This window comes from Cucurbita maxima, unplaced genomic scaffold (assembly GCF_002738345.1).
Source record: "Cucurbita maxima cultivar Rimu unplaced genomic scaffold, Cmax_1.0 Cma_Scf00002, whole genome shotgun sequence".
Lineage (NCBI taxonomy): Eukaryota > Viridiplantae > Streptophyta > Magnoliopsida > Cucurbitales > Cucurbitaceae > Cucurbita > Cucurbita maxima.
In genome coordinates this window covers 2,123,060-2,143,152 of record NW_019272018.1, presented here as the reverse complement: position 1 = coordinate 2,143,152, position 20,093 = coordinate 2,123,060, and the positions used below count along the sequence as shown (strand labels likewise).

Sequence of the window (20,093 nt, the reverse complement as noted above, 5' to 3'; positions counted from 1 at the left end):
CGGTTTTTTTCAAAATCTATAAATTAGATGATCGAGGAAACAATGTAATCAGAATGAAAACACCCTTTCCTAGGGGGGAAATGTAGTCAATTTTGGAAGGGTACCCTATTAGAGTAGACATTAAAGTGTAAATTTATGAAAAGGAGGAGGAAGAGCAACCTTAATCAAGAAAACTTGACAAAACATTGCAAGTTTTCAGCATACACTACATATTGACTTAAAAGAAGGAATAATATGTTCAGATGCATATAAACAGCATTTGTGCCATCATATTGCTTAAGAAACTCAATCAGAATACTGCAATTGTAATGTAAATATTCTTACATATCCTCACACACCTGAGTTGCCGTACTTCCACCTTTGGCAGCCGCATGTTTTCGATGCTTTTTACTCTTGGCTTTCTTTGACTTCATCCGCCGTCGCTTCTCGTTGGCATCAACCCATGTATAGTCTGGGGGTATATGGAAGGGATCGGCTTCGTCCTTATGACCGTCGCCATCACTTGATTGCGCACCACGACTTCCTCTCATCCACGTGATCCATGATGAAGAGGACCCGTCTGATTCCTTAACTTTAGCATCCGGGAAATGGTCTGGACTGGAAGGAGGTGTTGCAAACTCTTCCGCTGGCTGAAGCTCTTCAAACTTCGTGAAAGTAACGAGCACCCTGATTGTCGGGACAATAGGGATGGCGACCTGAATGCCAAAAATAATCTCATCATTTTAAAATCAAATGCACTGGATTGAATCAACCAAGATATACATAAATTTGAGTGTTAAGTAACTAGACCATCTAATTAATATTTGTTTTGTCCTCAGTTTCGAGTTCAGGCTTCTGTAGATCCCTCTTTGCAAATTAAAAAAAAGAGAGATAAACAGATCACATACTCCAAAAATTACATATCTTTCCATCTAGAATACAAATGGTAACCTTTAAAAGTAACATTAATGTAAGAGGTTTACATTTTTTTTTACCAACAATAACAATAAGAATCTTTACCAAACATCTTCAAAACCTCATACTGTTCCTCAAAATTCTTTCATTCCTTTCCGACCCAGTAGTCGAACAAAAAGTGACGCTGCACACTGACGTGCAATACAAAACGTACAACAGAATGATGAACCATGCTTTGTTTTTTCCTTTTCATTTGGCTATCAAAACGTCCCCATTGAATGCTTTCAAACAACACCTTTTCCCAAAAGTAGGAGGTTTCGATCTGTTGGCGGTATATTTTTCTCTATGTGAAACAATTGAGGGTATATTTCGCTCATTGTTCTTTTTCGTCATTTATAACCTCTCGTTTCCAAAGGGAAAGAGAGAGGATAATAAAAGAAAAAAGCTATATCATATGATCTTCCGCGTTTTTTAACTAAAAGAAACAAATAACAACTAGTCCAATTGAACAGGATATGAAAATTAGCCAATGTAACATCGTTGAAGAATAGAAATAAATAGCACCAATGTAAGAGTTCACTAAACAAAGAGGAACATAAGAACAAGTTAGTATTAGGAAAATCAGATAAGCGCCTAGTCAATAGGATTACCTTCACAGGAAAGGTGCCAATAGGCAACTTGGTAGTCAAAAGTTCCCTTAATCTCCTAATAGCCTTCACCTTGTTAGCAAGGATGTCAAGCAAAGGCAGGAGCTCATCAGTTTTCAAAGGGAAATCTTGTGTTAACCATAAGACTGGCCTCAAATTCTTTTTGTATTCACTCTCATTTTTTAACTCACTAGTGGCTCCTTTCTTCTTCTTTTTCTTACTACTCTTATCTTTTCCCTTCTTGGTCTTATCCCCCATATCTTCTGAAGAATTCGGAGGCTCGACGACTTTATGATTGCTACCTTCTGGGGCCGACTTTGAGAATTGCTTCATCTTTGAATCATCTAGCTCAACACTGTTACTCCTTGAATTTTTCTTGCTCCAACCAAACCAACTCTTCTTCTCCTTAACAATACCATTGGATTCAAAATTGTCGCAGGAACCCACTGATCCATTTTCCTGACTATCAATAACCCCTTGTTCCTCATACTCGAGATGGGTATCGGAGTTCCCCATAAGAAGTGCTGAATCCAATTGCTTTCTCTCCTCAACTGTTAATACGTCATCATATTCGTCACGGGCTAATCTATCTTCATCTTCTGCAGCAAATAGCTCTTCATCAGTCATAGCACCAGGAACTCGCCTTGATTTCACACTTACCGTTACATGAAGCATGTCGTATATTTTTGCTTTCCAATTTCCAACCACCTCAATCCTTTCTTGTCGTCGCCAATTTACATGAGGAACCAACTCAGCTTGGGTTACATCAATGCCTGGTCTATACATATTTGTCCTTGACATTAAATCCACTTCATGAGCAACTTCTGCATCAGTTGGTTGTGCACCAGCTCCTTCCAAAGCATTTGTAATTTCCTTCTCTTTGTGGGTAAGAACAATCAAAGAGCCAGGTGGTAACGTAACGACGTTATCATCAGAAGAGTAGCCCTCTCCAAGAAAGAGAAATGTCTGGTCAGAACGTTGAATTCGAAAACCATCAAAACCAGCAAGCGTCATATCTGCACGGAGATTGGAACCACGCTTCCAAATCCTGTATGTATCTGATGGAGCAATTCGCCCAATAAATGGAATTACAGAGCTCTCAAAATGAAAAGTCATTTCCATATAAAAATCACGCATACGAGCAGCAGAGGCAACAATACGCGGAAGCCTACGACACCACTTTGCCCAAGCTAGAGGCTGATAGTGCCGTGCAATAATCATAGCTATTGAATCATCTCTATTGCAAACTGCCTCTTGAAGAGCACTCCAACCATACTCATTCTGAAGACTCCAATCTGCTCCAGCTGCCATCAAAATATCAGCAGAAATTGGGTCGCAAAGACGTACTGCAAGGTGAAGAGGAGTCTCACGTCCTGGGACATCACGCCGATCAATAACAGCAGACACAGCATCAGCTTGTAGCTCTGCTGCGATGGATTCCGCTTCAGTGTTGACCTCACCTGCCTTGGCCAGTCGTGGTAGTTTGGAGATAATGAATCTCAGAGCAACGTAGTCCCGACGTGCAACTGCTAAATGAGCAGGACTATGGGCATATTTAGAAAAGTCCTCCATTCGTCTTCCTTCTCAAGAAAACTACCCAATTTTATGCTAAAAGCCTTACGAGTATGCCTTTTTCACAATCCATGGTCCTATTTAATTCACAGAGGAAGTTATTCACAGCCATAGAATCTCCACGATTCTAAGAGCTCAAATATTAAAGTGCACATAAACTTAAACATCCTGGTGTGAAGCTCCATTACAGCATGGTGAAGCAGTCGAGTAAAATCTGTAAAGTAACAACATCAATGATTGAAGGGAAAAACAGCTTTCCAAAATTCAAAACCATTATCTCAACCCCAAAACCCACATTGCCAAATTTCGAAGTACCCATAAGCAAGAAAATCAAAATCTCCACTCAAAAACAACAACAACACATTTAATTTCCCCCATTTTTCACCACCTTCCACAGAATCAAAAGCACAACTAAACCAGACACAGATTCTACTATCCCCACAACCAAACGTATCCCTAGAAAAAAACCAATCCCCCCGCCCCCCAAAAAGATGCACGAAACAAGAAAGCAATTAGTACCTGGAAACACCTCGCAGGGGTTGAATGGCGGGTTTGTCTCAAGTCCTTGGCGTCGCTCCAAGACTTGAAAAAGAGAAAGAATCCGCCGCAGTTTATGAGGACGGAATTGGGGGCGATGAAATCAAACAAAGAGAGAAAGGATCGTGGCGCCAATTAGAAGAGGAAGATCACGCGAAGAGCGAAAGTGGGTGAGCTCCGAGAATTGGCATTAGAGAGAAGAGGGGTTTGTGAGAAATGGGAGTTGGAATTGATTGTGATGATAATCCTTTTTTCAATCCGCCATCATCGTAAACGAGTCTTACTTCCACCGATGATTAGGTTCAATTAGCGGTGGCCGGACTCATGTCGTTGCCTCTTCTTATATTTTATTTATTTATTTATTTATTTATTTATTCTCTCAATTACCTAATTTTATATTCATATTTTAAATTCATGACCTTTGATTATGATTTTTCATTAAAAAAATAAAATAAAATGTATATCTAGAAATTATGTCAGTTTTCAATTTATTCTATTTTTGCCACTTATTTTTAAATATATTTATATTAAAAAAACTATTTTATTGATAGGTAGGTTTGTTTGAATTAGAGAGTGGCAATCTTTGTCTTCTTTTATACGACCATCTCGAGGCCTCGGTAGCATGATCTAGCTATGTTGATTATCGAGAGAAAGAATAGATGGTTCTTTCAAACAGTGATAGCTTATGTGCAGTGTCCATAATCTCGGTTGACATAAATTTCTTAGTTTCGTAACGTAAAGCATAAACATTCCCACGAAAGTTTTCTGGGTTCTCATCTATGATTGACTCGAGTATGTATATTTTGGACTTTGTCAAGAGACGTGGGATCTCAAGTATCTTAATAGAAATAAATTTAAAATGTCGGGAAGATGATGAGATAACGAGTGAAGGATACTAATGGTATCGGGTTCAATTTATGTTCTTTTGTTCCTTGCTCAAGGAGTGATAAACCAAAGGGTTGCTACTCTATGAAATTTAGTTGCAACAAACCTACTAAGATCAACTAATTGGAAACCTTTTCATACTTTGAGAAATCCAATTTAACAATAGAGAATGCTCTATTCTACGTCGTTCTTTCGTTGGACGTCTCTTTTATACAATGCAAGGAAGTTTTGTAACAATCCAACCCCACTGCTGGTAGATATTGTTTGCTTTGACCTATTACGTATCACTATTAATATCACGGTTTTAAAACGCGTCTACTAGGGAGAGATTTCCACACTCTTATAAAAAATGTTTCGTCTCCTTCCCCATCGATGTGGGATCTCACAATTCACTCCCTTAATCGAGCGTTCTCCCTAACACTCGTTCCCTTCTCCAATTGATGTGGGACCCCCCAATCCACCATTTTCTAGTAACGGTGGGCTTGAGTTGTTACAATCTTTCTATATAAAAAAGTGAGCTTGCTCTCAAATCAAGGAGAACATATAAAAAGAGGTCTTTTTATGACGTGCCAATGGTCACAAAGTCTTTTGATGAGCTCATTCTTTCTTATTAAACTCGTGAAATTGATCTAGGATCAATGGGGAAGAAGATCACGTCGACCCTGCAAACAACTTTATGCACGAGATCCTTCAACCCTTTGAGCGAAATGAAACAAAAGGAAGGAAAATTCCAAGAACCAACCACCCATCGACTCCACCCCTAGGAACTACGAGACTACCCATCTTTGATATCTAAGAGTCGTAGATTGACCATATTGACGTTCAATAAGTGGAATGCATTAGTTGTCTGGTCAGATTGAGGAAGAACTTTAATTTTTTTTTGTTGGATGATTATTTATTTTCTTCTTCTTCTTATTATTTTTACCATAAATCTAAATGAAAGGAAAAATAAAAATTTATTTATCATATTTTAAATAATTTATGAGAAATTAAATATATTTTACGGAATTTTGAAGCAATGATTTAATCACCAAATTGTATTTAAATCTTGTGCAGATCTTTCTCAAAAACCAAATAATTTGCCGTGTTCTCCTAAAACCCCACACGTCGCTTCTTCACATGTTCTTGTACTGCCAATCTCTTTCAATCTTTGAGTCAAATTCAAAGAGATTTCGCTATTAATCTCAACTTTTCTCGGCCGCCGTTTCTCTCTTCAATCCGTTCTTCTGTCTTTGAACAATCATTTTTCCGTATTCACTGAGTATCACAAGAAAACTTTAATCCGGACCTCTAACAAGAGGTCCTTCGGTATTGAATCCACTGTAGAAGATGCAAGGTTTTCCAGATGTCAATGGGCCGCCAACCTTGGGTCAACTTCAGGCCACTATGCAAGCCATTGAGCTTGCCTGCAGTTCCATTCAGGTTCTACTCATTCTGTCTACTGTCTTTGGTAGCTCCGAAAATGATTAGATTTGGGTAATGAATAAATAAAAGAGGGATTTTATAACCATTTGACTATTCGTAGAAGATTTGATTAGTTGAAACCTCTTGTAACTGTAAAGGGAAGTTAAAACCTTTTGAAGTAAACCCACCTGCCCTAGCTTTGATGGTTTGGTTTATATGAATTCTAGATTCAATCATAGCTGGGTGAATGAGAAAAAACTGCACTTCTTTGTATCTAATCAATATTGGTATTATTCCATATGTTAACATTGCTGAATCAACGGTTATTTAGCCAAAATAGTCTTGAATTATTTTGGTTGTAACATAGAAATTTCCTTACTGTTCAAATGAATGTCTTGAAACCTTTTGATGGTTTCAGAAAAGCTTATTATGGACTTTTCAATTGCTTTAACCTGTTTGCTATTCTATAAATTCCAAAACGGTGCTTTTGATGTCTCTAGGAATATGCATCAGGCTACTGCAGCTCTGTTTTAACAGTTCTTAGCCAAAATTGAGTTTTTAATTCCTTTGATAGCTAGTAGGAAATTTTCATATAATTTGAATCTTGTGCGTGAAAGCTTACGATCATTTCAGAAGGGGCGATCATTTCTGAAAAGCTTTTGCTGCACTTTTTAGTCCTGAACTGACTTAACCTGGTTTGATTTTATATTTGTTCCAAAATGATACTTATAATGTTCCTTGTGACCATGTATTAATGGCCACACTATCGCTATTCTCTAAGTTTCTTTTTGTTATAATGTTTGCACAATCCATTATCTTGGGAACACAATTTTCATGCATATTTTCTCTTAGATGCACATCAATCCATCTGCAGCTGAGGCAACTATTCTATCACTTCGGCAATCGCCTCATCCATATCAAACATGCCAGTTCATTCTTGGTAAGTTGATTTTCTGAAGAATTTTGAATTACTATAAATCCAAAGGTTTTCCAATCCTATGAACTGCATAACTTTTATGCTAAATTTTACAAATCAAACATAGTGTATAGGGCTAAAAAAATACAAGTTTTGAGAAATTTATTCTATTCTTCTACACGATTAAAACACAGACTGAGCTTCGTTAACTCAAGGTTATACAAACCTAGGCTTTCCAAACCCTTGGCCAAAAGACCTCTAATTTTACCAAAAAGAACCCGTATTACCATGAATACAATAGGCACCATAATCTCAAAAAGCTGGCAAATACCTGATAGCACTAGGCTAGAATTCAAGATTCCTTTTGAAACTTTTGACCACCTAGTATTTTGAAGATAGCATCTTGCTGCTGCATAGAGAAGGGATAGATATGAAATATTTTAGAATTGGTGTTTATAAACTATCTTCTATAATGGTTAGTTTCGGAAAATAAGTTAGAGTCTAATGTATAAAATTTGGTAGCTTCCTGGCAGTGAGTTATGCAATATCTGGTGGTCCCTTCCAGTTGGAAGGATTAATTAATGAACTATTATATACGAGCACCTCTTGGTTTATCAAGTACACATTTGGAGTATTAGAGATGCAATCAACTTTCCAAGTAAATTATAGTGTTGATTATTATTATTTATCAACAAAAAGAATCCTTTCTTTAAAGGATATTTTTCCTATTCTTTATGGTTTTGCATAAAAAAGTATATTTGACTTGACCATGTTTGTATGTTTGCTCTTTTTATGATCTCCCTCCCTCCCTCTATTTTATTTCTTTTTGTGTCTTTGCATGTTCATCAAAGCACTACGAGAAATTATAGATTCAAGAACCTTTCTTGTTATGGTGTGAAAAATGACCTTTCTGGTTTTTGTGCTGATTTATGCCGTTCATGTTTTATCCAGAAAATTCTCAGGTGGCTAATGCACGATTTCAGGCTGCTGCTGCAATTAGAGATGCTGCTATTAGAGAGTGGAGCTTTCTTACTGCTGATGTCAAGAGAACTTTAATTAGGTCATTTTTACTTTTATGAATTAATATACTCTTCCACTGCTTGTTTCCGTAGTGCAATATGTTTGTAAAAATGTTAGGTCCACACGAAGGGTCAAAGGATTTGTTAATTTACTTGTGCTATTTTGGCAATATTTTGGGGTACTTGGTGGTAGATAAATGCAGAACAGTTGGGAGGTGTGGGATTTAAGAGCAAAATATTGAGCTATTGAAGGAAGAGGAGGAGAATGAGCTGAGTTTGTTGGTTTTGACTAGATTTTGAAATGGTCGTTTCTTAGTTGGATTTCTAGTTAAATTGAATGATGAAGATGGACTTTTAGATTTTAATTTGTGTTCAAAGATTTGGGAAGGAACTTGCTCAGTAAAAGGTAGGATGCTCATTTTGTCAGTTTGTTTGAAGAGTCTCCATTTGTATATTTGAGGATGTCCTTTGTGGGGCTTAAAATCCTTCTCAATGTTCGTTGAATTTGAGAGGAGTTTGTGGAATCAACCCGCTAATGAAATTTGGTGGGGCTATCATGAGCTGTCATCATTTGACCAAATAAAGGTGGGAGTCAACCACCTCGGGTTGGCGTTGAGTCAATTATGGATGAATGAGCTTAAACCTTATTGTGACCGTCTCCCTAGGTTATTAAGATTTATGGATAAAATAGTTGTCCCGGGAGATAAGTTGAGTTGCATGTAAGCTGATTTGGATACTTCACTATCATAAAATTAATAAAAAAAAAAGTGGGAATCCCTTCAAAAGGAAACCAAGGAAGCTGTGATATACTGGAAACTCCTTTTTCAGGGCTAAAAAGGACTCAAAATGTGTTAATGGGTGTGATAGAATGTGGGTATCTGCGGAAGGTCCCTGGAAAATATATTTAAATCAGCTTAGTATAGAGCAAACTGCTGATGTGTTGACTAAAGGATTAACAAAAGTACAATTCGATAGAATGATTGACATATGTAATGATATTATATTATTCTTGTTATGAGGTGGAGTGTTGGTTGTACATATGTAATGATATTATATTATTCTTGTTATGATCATTTCCTTTTATATATTGCACCTTTCTCCTATATAGGAAGGCTATCTACCTACAATTGTTTTATTGGAATGCCAATATTTTATTCCATTCAAATCTAGATATTTCTATGAGGTGTTTGGTTTTTAGTGTGCCAGACATAATGTTTAGAATCTTTCCGCTGAGGCAATCTAAGTAAAGACCGGCAAGAATACAAACAAACTCCACCTGTAAAGAAAAGAGAGCTCATCCGAAACTCGAGCTAGAAACGCCTGGGAGATGATCAAGGAGTTCCTCCTCCACCTGCCTTTCTTTTTATGATAAATGGAGATTTTGTGGCAAGATGATTGAGGAAAGAAGCTTGATCCAGAAAAGTAAATTGCAATGGCTTGAAGCTGGAGATGAAAACATTTTCTTTGGATATGTTTATTCGATGAATTGTTGGTTCAAGTTCTTTTCCATATTCAACGTGGAGTGGGTGTTTTCAAATGTCTTGAAGAAAAATGTTTCTAATTTATTATTGGTCCTTCATTCATTAGCTTGGGATCAAAGCTTTATTATTAGATTTATGGATGGAGAGAAACTAGAGAATTTTTAAAGACAAGCTTTTCCCATGGTCTGATTGTTTTGAATCATCGTGTTTAAAGACTTCATCTTGGTGCTCTCTGATAGAACCAATGCATCAATCATGTACATAAACTTCAAGGAAGATGTGAAGAAAATGTTGTTCAAATTATCACAAGATGTTGTAATTCATGCCACAAACCTCATTTGTTCTTGGGTGGATGATAATTTAGAGTGATGGTGTTTCTTTAATGTACTTTAAGTTCTTATTTATTGTAAGGTTACATTTACATAGTGGCTAATTATGGTCATAAAGTATGAAGGTTACCACTCTTTAAATGCCTCAGGGAAGGTTAGGAGTTTTCATTTTGAAGCTACATAAAGCCATGTATGTAAAAGAGACTTGGGAAATGTTGTAAAAGGAGCATTTGTGTAGTTTAGCTCGCATGTTTAGAATCATTCAAGCTTGACATGATTGATCTTGCTTGTGGAGTGATTCAAATCTCAATGAGGTGTTCTTGCCTTGAGATATTTGATCAACAAGGTAATTTGAATTTTACTTTCCTTTGGAATGATTATTTATCATTAGGACTAGGTGTTCTTACCTTTTCTTAGTCAAGGGCTAAGTTTATTTGCAATTATATGTAGTTTGGGTTGCATGTTTAGAATCATTCAAGCTTGATATGTTCGATCTTACTTGTGGAGTGATTCGAATCTCAAACAAGTGTTCTTGTCTTGAGATATTTTATCAATAAGATAATCTAAATCTTACTTCTCTTGTAGTGATTTCTTATAATTTGGTATTAGAGCTTTCCTTGTGTTGATTCCTTACCATTTGGTATCAGAGCTTTCCCTTGAGTTGATTCCTTATATTTGGTATCTTTCTCTTGGGTTAATTCCTTATCATTTGGTATCAGAGCTTTCCCTTGAGTTGATTCCTTACATTTGGTATCTTTCTCTTGGGTTAATTCCTTATCATTTGGTATCAGAGCTTTTCCTCTGGGTTGATTCCTTGTCACTCTATCTCCAAACCTTTTGTTGATTTTTTCATTTCAAGATATTTGTTTTATTTGACATGCTTTTATTGTTCGATTGTAATTGTTTCTTGGTTTCTTTTATCTCTTTTTCTTTTCAACTCAATATCTTTTGGGCATTAATCTCTTTTAATTTTTTCAATGAAAAGTTTCATTTCTTATATATATATATATAAACAATGGGTTCATGTTTTGTCCCTAAAAATTCATCCAACTATTTGATTTTGTGCATGAGTTAATAAGAAATTCCTTTTATCTTCTTTTAATCAACCATTTTGGGGGTAAATATGTTGCATTCAACATGCAGTTTTTGTCTGTGCTATGTTATGCAACATGCAAGCTCACCAGAGCGATATGTTCAAGCAAAGGTTTCTGCTGTGGCTGCTCAATTGATGAAAAGAGGCTGGTAAGTTTTCTCATATTTTTGTTTCCTACAAAATTTGGATTCACATTTCTTGGGCATGCCGTTTAATAGAATTCAATTAACCATATGGCACGACCTAAACACAACTAGATGCATTATTGTATCATAATACAAATGAGATCCTATGATTCCTTCCAAAGAACTCAACATGTTGCAATAATAGCACTGGCTCATATCTTACTCTTCACTTTAAAAGGTGTTATACCAATATTTGCAACAAACAGTCGGCCATTCATGAATAATGCTAGTCTAGACCAGGAAACTTACGGATTGCCATCCTTTATCTCTTGATTTGCAAGGATGAAGCTGGTGCATCATGGGTTGTAGCAACATGGAATCCCAAGGTCATCTCTTCTGCTCTTGCTTCTTTGCTTCCCAGCTGCCCATCTTCTTGTCTCTTCTGGGTGGCAATCTTTTATGATGTTTCCATCTTACTTTATGTTTGCTGGAGGGACTTCCTTTCATCAAGTAAAAGAAGATTTTGTGGCTGCAACTAGTGAGGGCTTCATTTTGGCTTCTTTGGATAGAAAGAAGCAATAGAATCTTCAACTCTGCAACTGGAAGAGGTTTTTGTATTTTTCTTGGCTTGAAGATTGCCTTTCCTCACCTGCGTACCACCACATGCGTGAATAAGCCTTCATCAACTCTTCCAGTTTTGCTGAAATAGATCTTGACCTTATGAGAATTCTCTTTGTACTCATGCCTTTTGGCGGTATCTCATTTCCCTTCTGCGTTCCTTTTGATGCGATCGTTTGTTGGAAAAAGGGTCAATCTACCCATTCTTGAGACTTTCCTTTTGAACCTAGACATTTCTGCACCTTCTCCATAACAAGGCCTTGAAAGTACATTATGGACCTTCAAAGTACAGGGATACATAGTGAATTGAGCTTAGCAGAGTTCTAACATCTAACTGATGCCCACTAGCCAACTTTTTCTCTATTAGCTGCAAGACTTGACATGATGCTTTTTTATTCCCTTTTTTGAATTGGACCCCCATTTTTAGAATTCTTCCTTCCTATGTTTTTTCCTCCCCTTTCATACCATATAGGAGTTCGTACTTCTAGAACATTTTGTTCCTTTTCATCCACCAATGATAATTTTGTGTTTTATTTTTTTTAAAATTATTATTCTACTATTTTAAAGAAACTTGGAGATGCAGCCAACTTGGTACTCTCTGAGAAGTTCAAGTTTTCAAGTGAAGTGATTCAAATCATCACTAATGTTGAGATATTAATGTGTAGGCTCGATTTTGAAGCCTCTGAGAAAGAGTCTTTCTTCATTCAGGTATAATGTCTGTGTTAATCTTGTAAATATTTTATTCATTATCTTTTTTTATGGCTCAGCGTTGGATATTTTATTTTTTATTAACTATGTGCTGTATTCATCAAAGTTCTATATTAGTTGTGTAATAATTTTTTGAACAAGAAGCAACTTTTTTTATGGATTGATTGTGTATTTGTTTCCCAGACATTTGTGTTTGTGCCTGTAGTCCAAAGGGTATTGTTTGTGCCTATTTGATTTTTTTTGGTGCTCATGTTTTCTTTGTCTGGCCTTGTTGTTCATCATCTTTGTTCGACCTCGACCTTATTTATTTGAATGCTGTCTTCGGCTTTTATTCCATCTTTGTTTTTCAGATCTATGCTCGACACTCTAAATTCATTTGTTGAATATTTTTGCTGCTTCTTACTGTTTGTTAGATCTGTGTTGCTTTAGACGGTGGGTCATGTCTTATTGTTCGCCAGTTTTATGCTGTTAATATCTCGATGTCTACATCCATTCTTATTTACCAATCACTGTGTCCAAACTACCACCACTTGATTCAATAAACAATTTTCTTGGTTGGTCTCAAAGTATTGCGATGCAGTAGGATCAGTGACTAATTAGATATCTTGGTCAATTTCTTGGTTGGTTAGAATTAAAATTAGTTTGGTTTCCAATTCTTTGTAAATAGTGAATTGCCCCCTTGTATACAATAACTTTTCATTTATAATAATTTACACCCAGCTAGTTCCTCTCAAAGTTTTTATCTTGGTTTTGAATTTGAAAACCACTATTCTTTATGGCATAACGAATTGTTTTTCCCTTACAGGTAAATCAGTCTATTCATGGTGTTCATGGTATTGATGTTCAATTTTGTGGAGTCAACTTTCTGGAGTCATTGGTAAGAAATATTTTCTTAAATCATTTTAGGCTCTTTTGTCAATGATTATTTTCTTTTTAAAAATTATGCTGGTATGGTTTTTCTCTTTTCTAATTCACTTCGAAAATACTAGCCTAAATTTTAAAACTGTAAATTTTTTTTAAAGAATCTATTTTTGGTTTTGAAGAACTTAGCCTAAAATTTTCCTTTTCTAGTTTTTCCCTTGATTTCAAGGTACTTGAAAAGAAGGTGGAAGACTAAACAAAGAAATTATCATTCACAAGCTTAATTTTAAAAAATGGAAACCCAAAATTGGAAACTCATTATTAAGGGGGTCCTTATTGATGGAAGGACTATTTTTTTACACTAGCTTTATAATGTTCTGTCCGGATTTAGCCTTATAATGTTGATTATTTTCCTCTTTAACAGGTATCAGAATTTTCACCCTCTACATCAAGTGCTATGGGCCTTCCAAGGGAGTTTCATGAGCAGTGCAGGAAGTCGTTGGAGCAGAACTACCTGAAGGTTCTTGTAGTCATTTTACTTTTTTTTTTTGTTTGGAAGCCACGTTTAAATTAATGACTTTTTAATTGTTTGGTTCTGCCATGCATGTCTTTTGTTCGTTATCTGACATTATAGCAACCGTTATCTCTATGTTTGACTTGAATGATAGACGTTCTACTGTTGGGCAATAGATGCTGCCGTAAGTGTCACCACCTTGATAGTTGATTCTCAGACTGAGGTTCCAGAAGTTAAAGTTTGTACAGCTGCTCTACGTCTGATGTTTCAAATCTTGAACTGGGATTTCCGTAATGCGGTTGGTGCTAAGGCCAATATTAGCTTTTACTTTGCTGGAGTCAAGGATCATGGTGATGCAACCAAGAGATCTGAGTATAACTTGGTGCAGGTGACCAAATTTCTGCTTCTGGTTCTGTATAGTCATGTTTATGGATAATCAAGCATAACGTATTTGAGAGATGAAAGTGGAATTTTTAAGAAAAGAGATCAAAGGGACATTTGTAGACGAAGTATTTACATGAGAATTGAATAAGAAATTCTATTAGAAAAGAAAAATACACACTATCGAAAGAAAAGAACAAAAATGAAGAAGACCCCTCTAGGATATGTAAGGGGAGAAAGAAAATCACATCTAAACAAAACATTTTTGGATAGAAAAGAGCAAGGAATAAAGTTCTATCCAAACATCTTTATTGTCCCAATTGATTTTAAAATTTTTCGTCCTTCCCAGTGAACCGTTCTCTCAACTTAACTGTTCAGTTTAGATATGGAAGGAGGAAGTTTATCTTATTTCTAATTCCTCTTGACATCCTTTTAGAATAGTGACAAAAACTAGAAATTTTGAACTTTTTGGGTTCTTATGAATCCAACACCTCTATTTGACACAAAGTACTTCGACATCAGATCATAATGTAGAAAATCCCAACTTTTTTTTTTTTTTGAAAAAGAAACATTTATGATAATATTAATAAAAGTAGAATACAAACTAATTAGAAGTTTCACTCTACAAAGAGTCGCTATAGAAAAATAGAAAAAAAGAAAATACAAAATAATGCAGAAGCTAACTAAAGAATAAAAATTCAAAGAGCCAATATAAGGTACAAGAATCCGAAAAGAACTAGAAAATCCCAACTCATGTGATCAAAGTCCTTTTCAATCAATTTGAAACCCAGGAACGTTATTCTTTTTGCTTTTATGGTCATTAGTGCTCTTTGGCAACCAAGGAGCAGTTTATAATAAGACCGCCATCAATGAAAGTGGCTTGGCTTCGGTGTGGAAGCATCCATCAGATGTTCTGCTGAGAAGTTCAACCAGTAATAATCGTAGCTATGTTGAAATAGGTGTTTGACATGACACCAAATTTGTTGGATTGAAGTTAATCATTGTTCTTTTATATTTAGGTTTTTCTAGCATAAAATATTTTTGTAAAGGTGTCAGTGGCACAACTATTGCTTTGTGCTGTATCATCTTTCACAGCTCTTCATTCTCTTCTTTGGTGCTTGTAGCCTGGTCCTGCTTGGCGTGACGTTTTGATTTCAAGTGGCCATATTTCATGGCTTTTGAATCTATATGCGGCACTTCGACAGAAGTTTTCATGTCAAGCCTTTTGGCTTGACTGCCCTATAGCTGTATCTGCTCGAAAGCTGATTGTACAATTTTGCTCCTTGGCAGGGACAATATTTCACTCTGGTAAAAACTGCCTCCTTGCCTATCTATATCATAAGTTTCCACATGTTTAGGTTTTTTTGTTGACATTCTTTGCATATTCTTTTTGTCTATATGTGTTGAAAGTGTAAATTATCCTACTAACTCTATTTTTTATTAATTTAAAGAGAAGTAGATGTGCTGTTTGTAATACAAAAATGCTAACTAAATCCTTAAATACTAGGTAATTATAATTCTAAGTAAATTCCTAAATACTAAATAACAAAACATATAAATTACTCCTCTCAAGCTGAGGAATAGATATCATTCATTCCCAACTTGGGTACTATCTCATGAAACATTGAGCTGTGAAGTCCTTTTGTTAGTATATTTGCTTGTTGGAGCCTTGAAGGACATAACTAATGCATATTATCCTCTTCACTAATTTCTCCTTGATAAAATATTGATCAATTTCAATATGCTTTGTCCTATCATGCGGGATACGACTATGTGAAATATTGATAGCTGATTTGTTGTCGCAGTTCAACTTTATTGGACTCCCTTAATCTATAAGTCATCAAAAATTATCTTCCACCATAAGAACCCACATTTTGCATTTTACTCCTCCATGTTGCCAAATTACTTCCAAGAAAAGTACAATACCTCATAGTAGATCTTCTATCCATTACTGATCCAACATAGTCAATATTGATAGAAGCTTCTAATACAAGGAAATTGTTCCATTTGAACAAAAAGTTCTTTTTCTGAACTTGAAGGTGCGATTCTCGCAAATCATGCATGAGTTGACTATTTACACTCACTAAGTATGCTATTTACACTCACTAAGTATGCTATATCTGGTCGAGTGGTCGAGTGTGAGTTAGATATATAAGCCTCCCTTATAGTCTCTATTGTATTTCTCTATTCTCTGCATGTCTTTTTTTGACTCTCCCAATTTTTGATGTGGATCTGAGCAGAGTGCGCTACTTCAATACTTAGAAAGTACTTTATCCTTCAAATTCTTTGATCTAAAAATCTTTCATCTATTTCCTTCAAAATTCAAGTTTTTCTTCTTCATCATTATCTCCGGTGACTATGATCTCATCTACCTACACTAGAAGCATTGTAATTATCCTTGATATTCTGAATGCTTGATAAGAGAGTTTGATCTTCTTGACTTTGCTTATACCCATCTTTCATTACCTTGTGAATCTTCTAAACCAAGCTTGTGGTGATTGTTTTATTCCATATAAGGCTTTTTCAAGTTGCATATTTCTCTTCTTAGCTCCCCATTGTTTTAGTCCATATAAGGCTTTTTTCAAGTTGCATATTTCTCTTTTTGAGCTTTCAAATCCCGGAGGAATGCTTAGGTAGATTTCTTCATCTAGATCGCCGTAAAAGAAAGCATTCTCACATCATATTGTGAGAGTTGCCAAATTTAGTTGGCGGCCAAAGATAATAATATTCTTATGGTGTTCATCTTCGCAACTGGGACGAATGTCTCTCGGTATTTTGTATCGTAAGTTTGAGTGTATCCCTTAGCTACCAACCTTGCCATATTTTTCTCCTATGTTCCATTAACCTTATACTTCACTATGAAAAGCCAACAACACCCATTTATATTTTTTCCTTTTGGCCGATCCACAACTTTTCACATGTTATTCTTTTCTAAAGCATGCATTTCTTCTCTCATAGCATCTTGCAATTCTCTTTTTGATAAAGATTTAGAAATCGTCTTAATGCATGTGTATATTATCTTACTCAATTTCTTCTTAATTTTCAGAAAGCTACAAAAGAATCTAACTAAATTCCTAGATATTAGATAACAAATCCTTATATATTAGGTAATAAATTAGATACAATTAAGGCCATGGTTTATACAATTTCTTCAACATTCCCCTAGTTGCGTAATAGATATCATCCATTCTCAACTTTGATATTAACTAATGAAACATTGAGCTATGAGGACACATAATTAATGTAAACTATCCTATCCTCCCATTTCTCCTTGATAAAATGTCGATCAATTTGAATATGCTTTGTCATATCATGTTGGATAGGATTATGAGCAATATTGATTGCATGACTTCGACAACATGACTTCAATGTCAAGGCACGATTTCAATCGTATGACTTTAACGGTAGCTATGAAGGCTTCAAATAAGTTTGGTCAAGGTGGAAGATCTGTAGCTTTGAAGGCTCTGAATAAATTTGGTCAAGGTGGAGAATTGGTAGCTATGAAAGCTCTGGATAAATTTGGTTAAGGTGGAAAATCGGTCGTTACGAAGGACTTGAATAAATTTGGTCAATATAGAAGATTTGTAGCCTGGTCAATATAGAAGATTTGTAGCTATGAAGGCTACGCCGATCAAACCTACATTCCAAAATAGAAGGGCTTTGATACCATGTTGCTTAGTGCAAATTATCTTGCTGACGTTTCTACTTAATTTACTTAATTTATACAGATACATATGCCTTTTATAATAATTAAGGCTAGAGTTTACAGAATTCTTTTAATAGTTAGGTATAACAAATGAATTTAGACTCACAATATAACTCTTGTGTCATAGGAATAGTCTTTTTTGTCATGGTTGTCTCTTCTGTTGTTTCTATCTTTCTCTCCAGCTAAAGCCAATGCATCTAAACTGGGTTGTTTGTCAAGAATAAGGCACCGTCTACTCTCTTCTGCTTGAAAAATGAAAATTGTTACTTCTAGGGATGGTGTTTCCCCTTTTTCGATGTTTTTTGTAAACGAACTTGGTCAAACTCATGGTTGGACCTACCAAAAATCATAGACAAGACATGATCTGCTTCTATAAATTTCTTCAGTATTATGCATGCAATGCAACTCATCTTGAATACCTGAAGTTCTTGCCACAATGTTTGCAAGACTATGACATATTCAATAATAGTTTTTCTTCCTTGCTTTCATGGCTCTAGTCATTATTTTGATTTCATAGATCTATGTAACATGTCTAGCCTTGGAGTAAGTGCGATGAATGAAGTCCCATATAGTTTATGTATTCTGTAAAAACATTCATGTATTATTGATGGATGACTCAGTAGAGTTCCATAGCCATGATATTATCATGGAGTCTTCCTCGTCCCATACATTAAATCCATGATCTATCTTTGCTGGTCCTAGTTCAATAAGGTGTCAGAGTTTTCTTTTCCTTAAGGTACATCTACTCAATTTGAGATCATTTGATAAAGGTTTATTTGTTGAGTCGGTATGACAATTGAATGAGTTGAAAAGGTTACCCATCTTTTGGTCCATAGAACCTCCTCTACTAGTGATAAGATTTTCGATTCTTCTGACATGATGAACTTGTGGGTCTTAGTTTGGAGGGAACTTTAGTCGGAAAGAAAATTTATCCAAGTCGATTACAAAAGAATCCTTCCTTGCTTCATGCTAGGCTACAGTAAAATAGTAGATGGAAACAGTGGGCTAGCTGGACTTGCGGGATGGACGAGCAAAAAAATGTTTCTGTGAAAGCGGAATGGTCTTGCTGGGCTTGAAACAGTTGTTGTGATTGGACTTGTGGAATGGATGGTAAAGACGAGCGTTGCTGGGCTTAATTGCTGGAAGGAGAAATTGGAAGGAGAAATTAAATGGGATGGGCTTGGCTTATACCAGAGGAGAAATTAAATGGATTTGTTGCTGGAATTAACTGTTGGGCTTGTCTTGCTGGGGTAGCTATCACGTTGAAATAGTATTGCTGTTGTTGGGCTTAATTGGGATTAAAATGGGAGAGTATTGCTGTTGCTGGTCTTTGGCTTGCTATTGCGGAAAGACAACAGGATTTGAAAGCTATTGCGTTGCTCTCTGTTGCCGGACTTGTGGATTACGGTTTGGTATTAATCCAATTTTTAAAGTAGAAAATGCTTCTGTACCATATTACAAATCTAAATTATCTTGCTATTTTTTATATTTCTTTTGAGAGAGGTACATGTGCATTTTATAGTGTAAAAAAACTAACTAAATCTCTAGATATTAGGTAACAATAAATCCAAATAAATTCTTAGTTACTAGATAACCATACTGATAAATTAGGGAGACCACTTCTCTTATGTAATGGGATTACACAAAATTTTCTTACAATATTGATGACATTTTATCAAAGAGAAATTAGAGAAGTGGATCGTATGCATTAGTTATGTACCCTCACAACTTCATGTAGCAGATATATTAACAAAAGGACTTCACAGCTCAATGCTTCATGAGTTAGTATTCAAGTTGGGAATGAATGATATCTATTCCTCAGCTTGAGGGGGAATGTTGAAGGAATAACCTTGATTTAAGGAATAATTGTGTAATTCATAGCCTAGTTAAGAGATATTTGTGTAATCCTATTAAATGAGGGAAGTAGTTAACCTCCCTAATTTATTTGTATTGTTACATAGTGTTTAGGGATTCATTTAACCTTTTTGTATCATAAAAGGCACATGTACCTCTCTAAAAGTTGATATGGAAAATTGCAATATCATTTATACTTGCAACACTATATATTATATATAAAAATTGCACCCCTCTCCGCTCAGGCTGGCTTTTTAAGCCTGCATCTTGAGGCAATCAAGGTACATTTGTCCTTGGAGTGTGCCTCATGCTTTGAAAATACTGTTTTTTATGATTTGACCCCTCGGGAATCTTTTTTTTTTTGTAATCGTGGGATTTGGTGGGGATATCTTTATCTCTCCTATATGTTGTATGTCCTCTGTTTGTAATTAAAATAGTATTCCTGTCAAAAAATTATGTTTTATTTGACTTTTTTTTTTTTTTTTTTTTTTTTTTTTTTTTTTTTTTTTTTTTTTTTTTTTTTTTTTTTTTTTTTTTTTTTTTTTTTTT

General features: G+C 35.4%; 2 protein-coding genes across 7 annotated transcripts in view; one reads left to right on the top strand and one right to left on the bottom strand.

Moving 5' to 3' along the window:
- Nucleotides 1-139: 139 nt before the first annotated feature.
- On the bottom strand, nt 140-3,973 carry LOC111466097. The gene is made up of 3 exons (XM_023110681.1): nt 3,633-3,973; nt 1,545-3,327; nt 140-695 (listed from the first exon to the last, which is right to left on the bottom strand). Exons 2-3 carry the CDS (start codon nt 3,111-3,113, stop codon nt 321-323), a joined length of 1,944 nt encoding a protein of 647 aa, XP_022966449.1. The 5' UTR covers nt 3,114-3,327; nt 3,633-3,973; the 3' UTR covers nt 140-320.
- Nucleotides 3,974-5,588: 1,615 nt separating this feature from the next.
- The window catches only part of LOC111466059 (exportin-4), a 32,095-nt gene continuing 17,590 nt past the window's right edge, over nt 5,589-20,093 (top strand). For 2 of the 6 annotated variants that reach the window (XM_023110641.1, XM_023110650.1), the window contains exons 1-9: nt 5,590-5,957; nt 6,792-6,879; nt 7,807-7,915; nt 10,828-10,926; nt 12,186-12,228; nt 13,034-13,105; nt 13,514-13,609; nt 13,758-13,991; nt 15,109-15,292. In XM_023110641.1, coding sequence (XP_022966409.1) covers nt 5,865-5,957; nt 6,792-6,879; nt 7,807-7,915; nt 10,828-10,926; nt 12,186-12,228; nt 13,034-13,105; nt 13,514-13,609; nt 13,758-13,991; nt 15,109-15,292 — 1,018 coding nt within the window. In that variant the 5' untranslated portion in view covers nt 5,590-5,864. Of the gene's footprint in view, nt 5,958-6,791; nt 6,880-7,806; nt 7,916-10,827; nt 10,927-11,243; nt 11,289-12,185; nt 12,229-13,033; nt 13,106-13,513; nt 13,610-13,757; nt 13,992-15,108; nt 15,293-20,093 lie in introns of those variants that run through there. The other 4 variants (XM_023110658.1, XM_023110634.1, XR_002714314.1 and 1 more) reach the window with 4 other exon arrangements.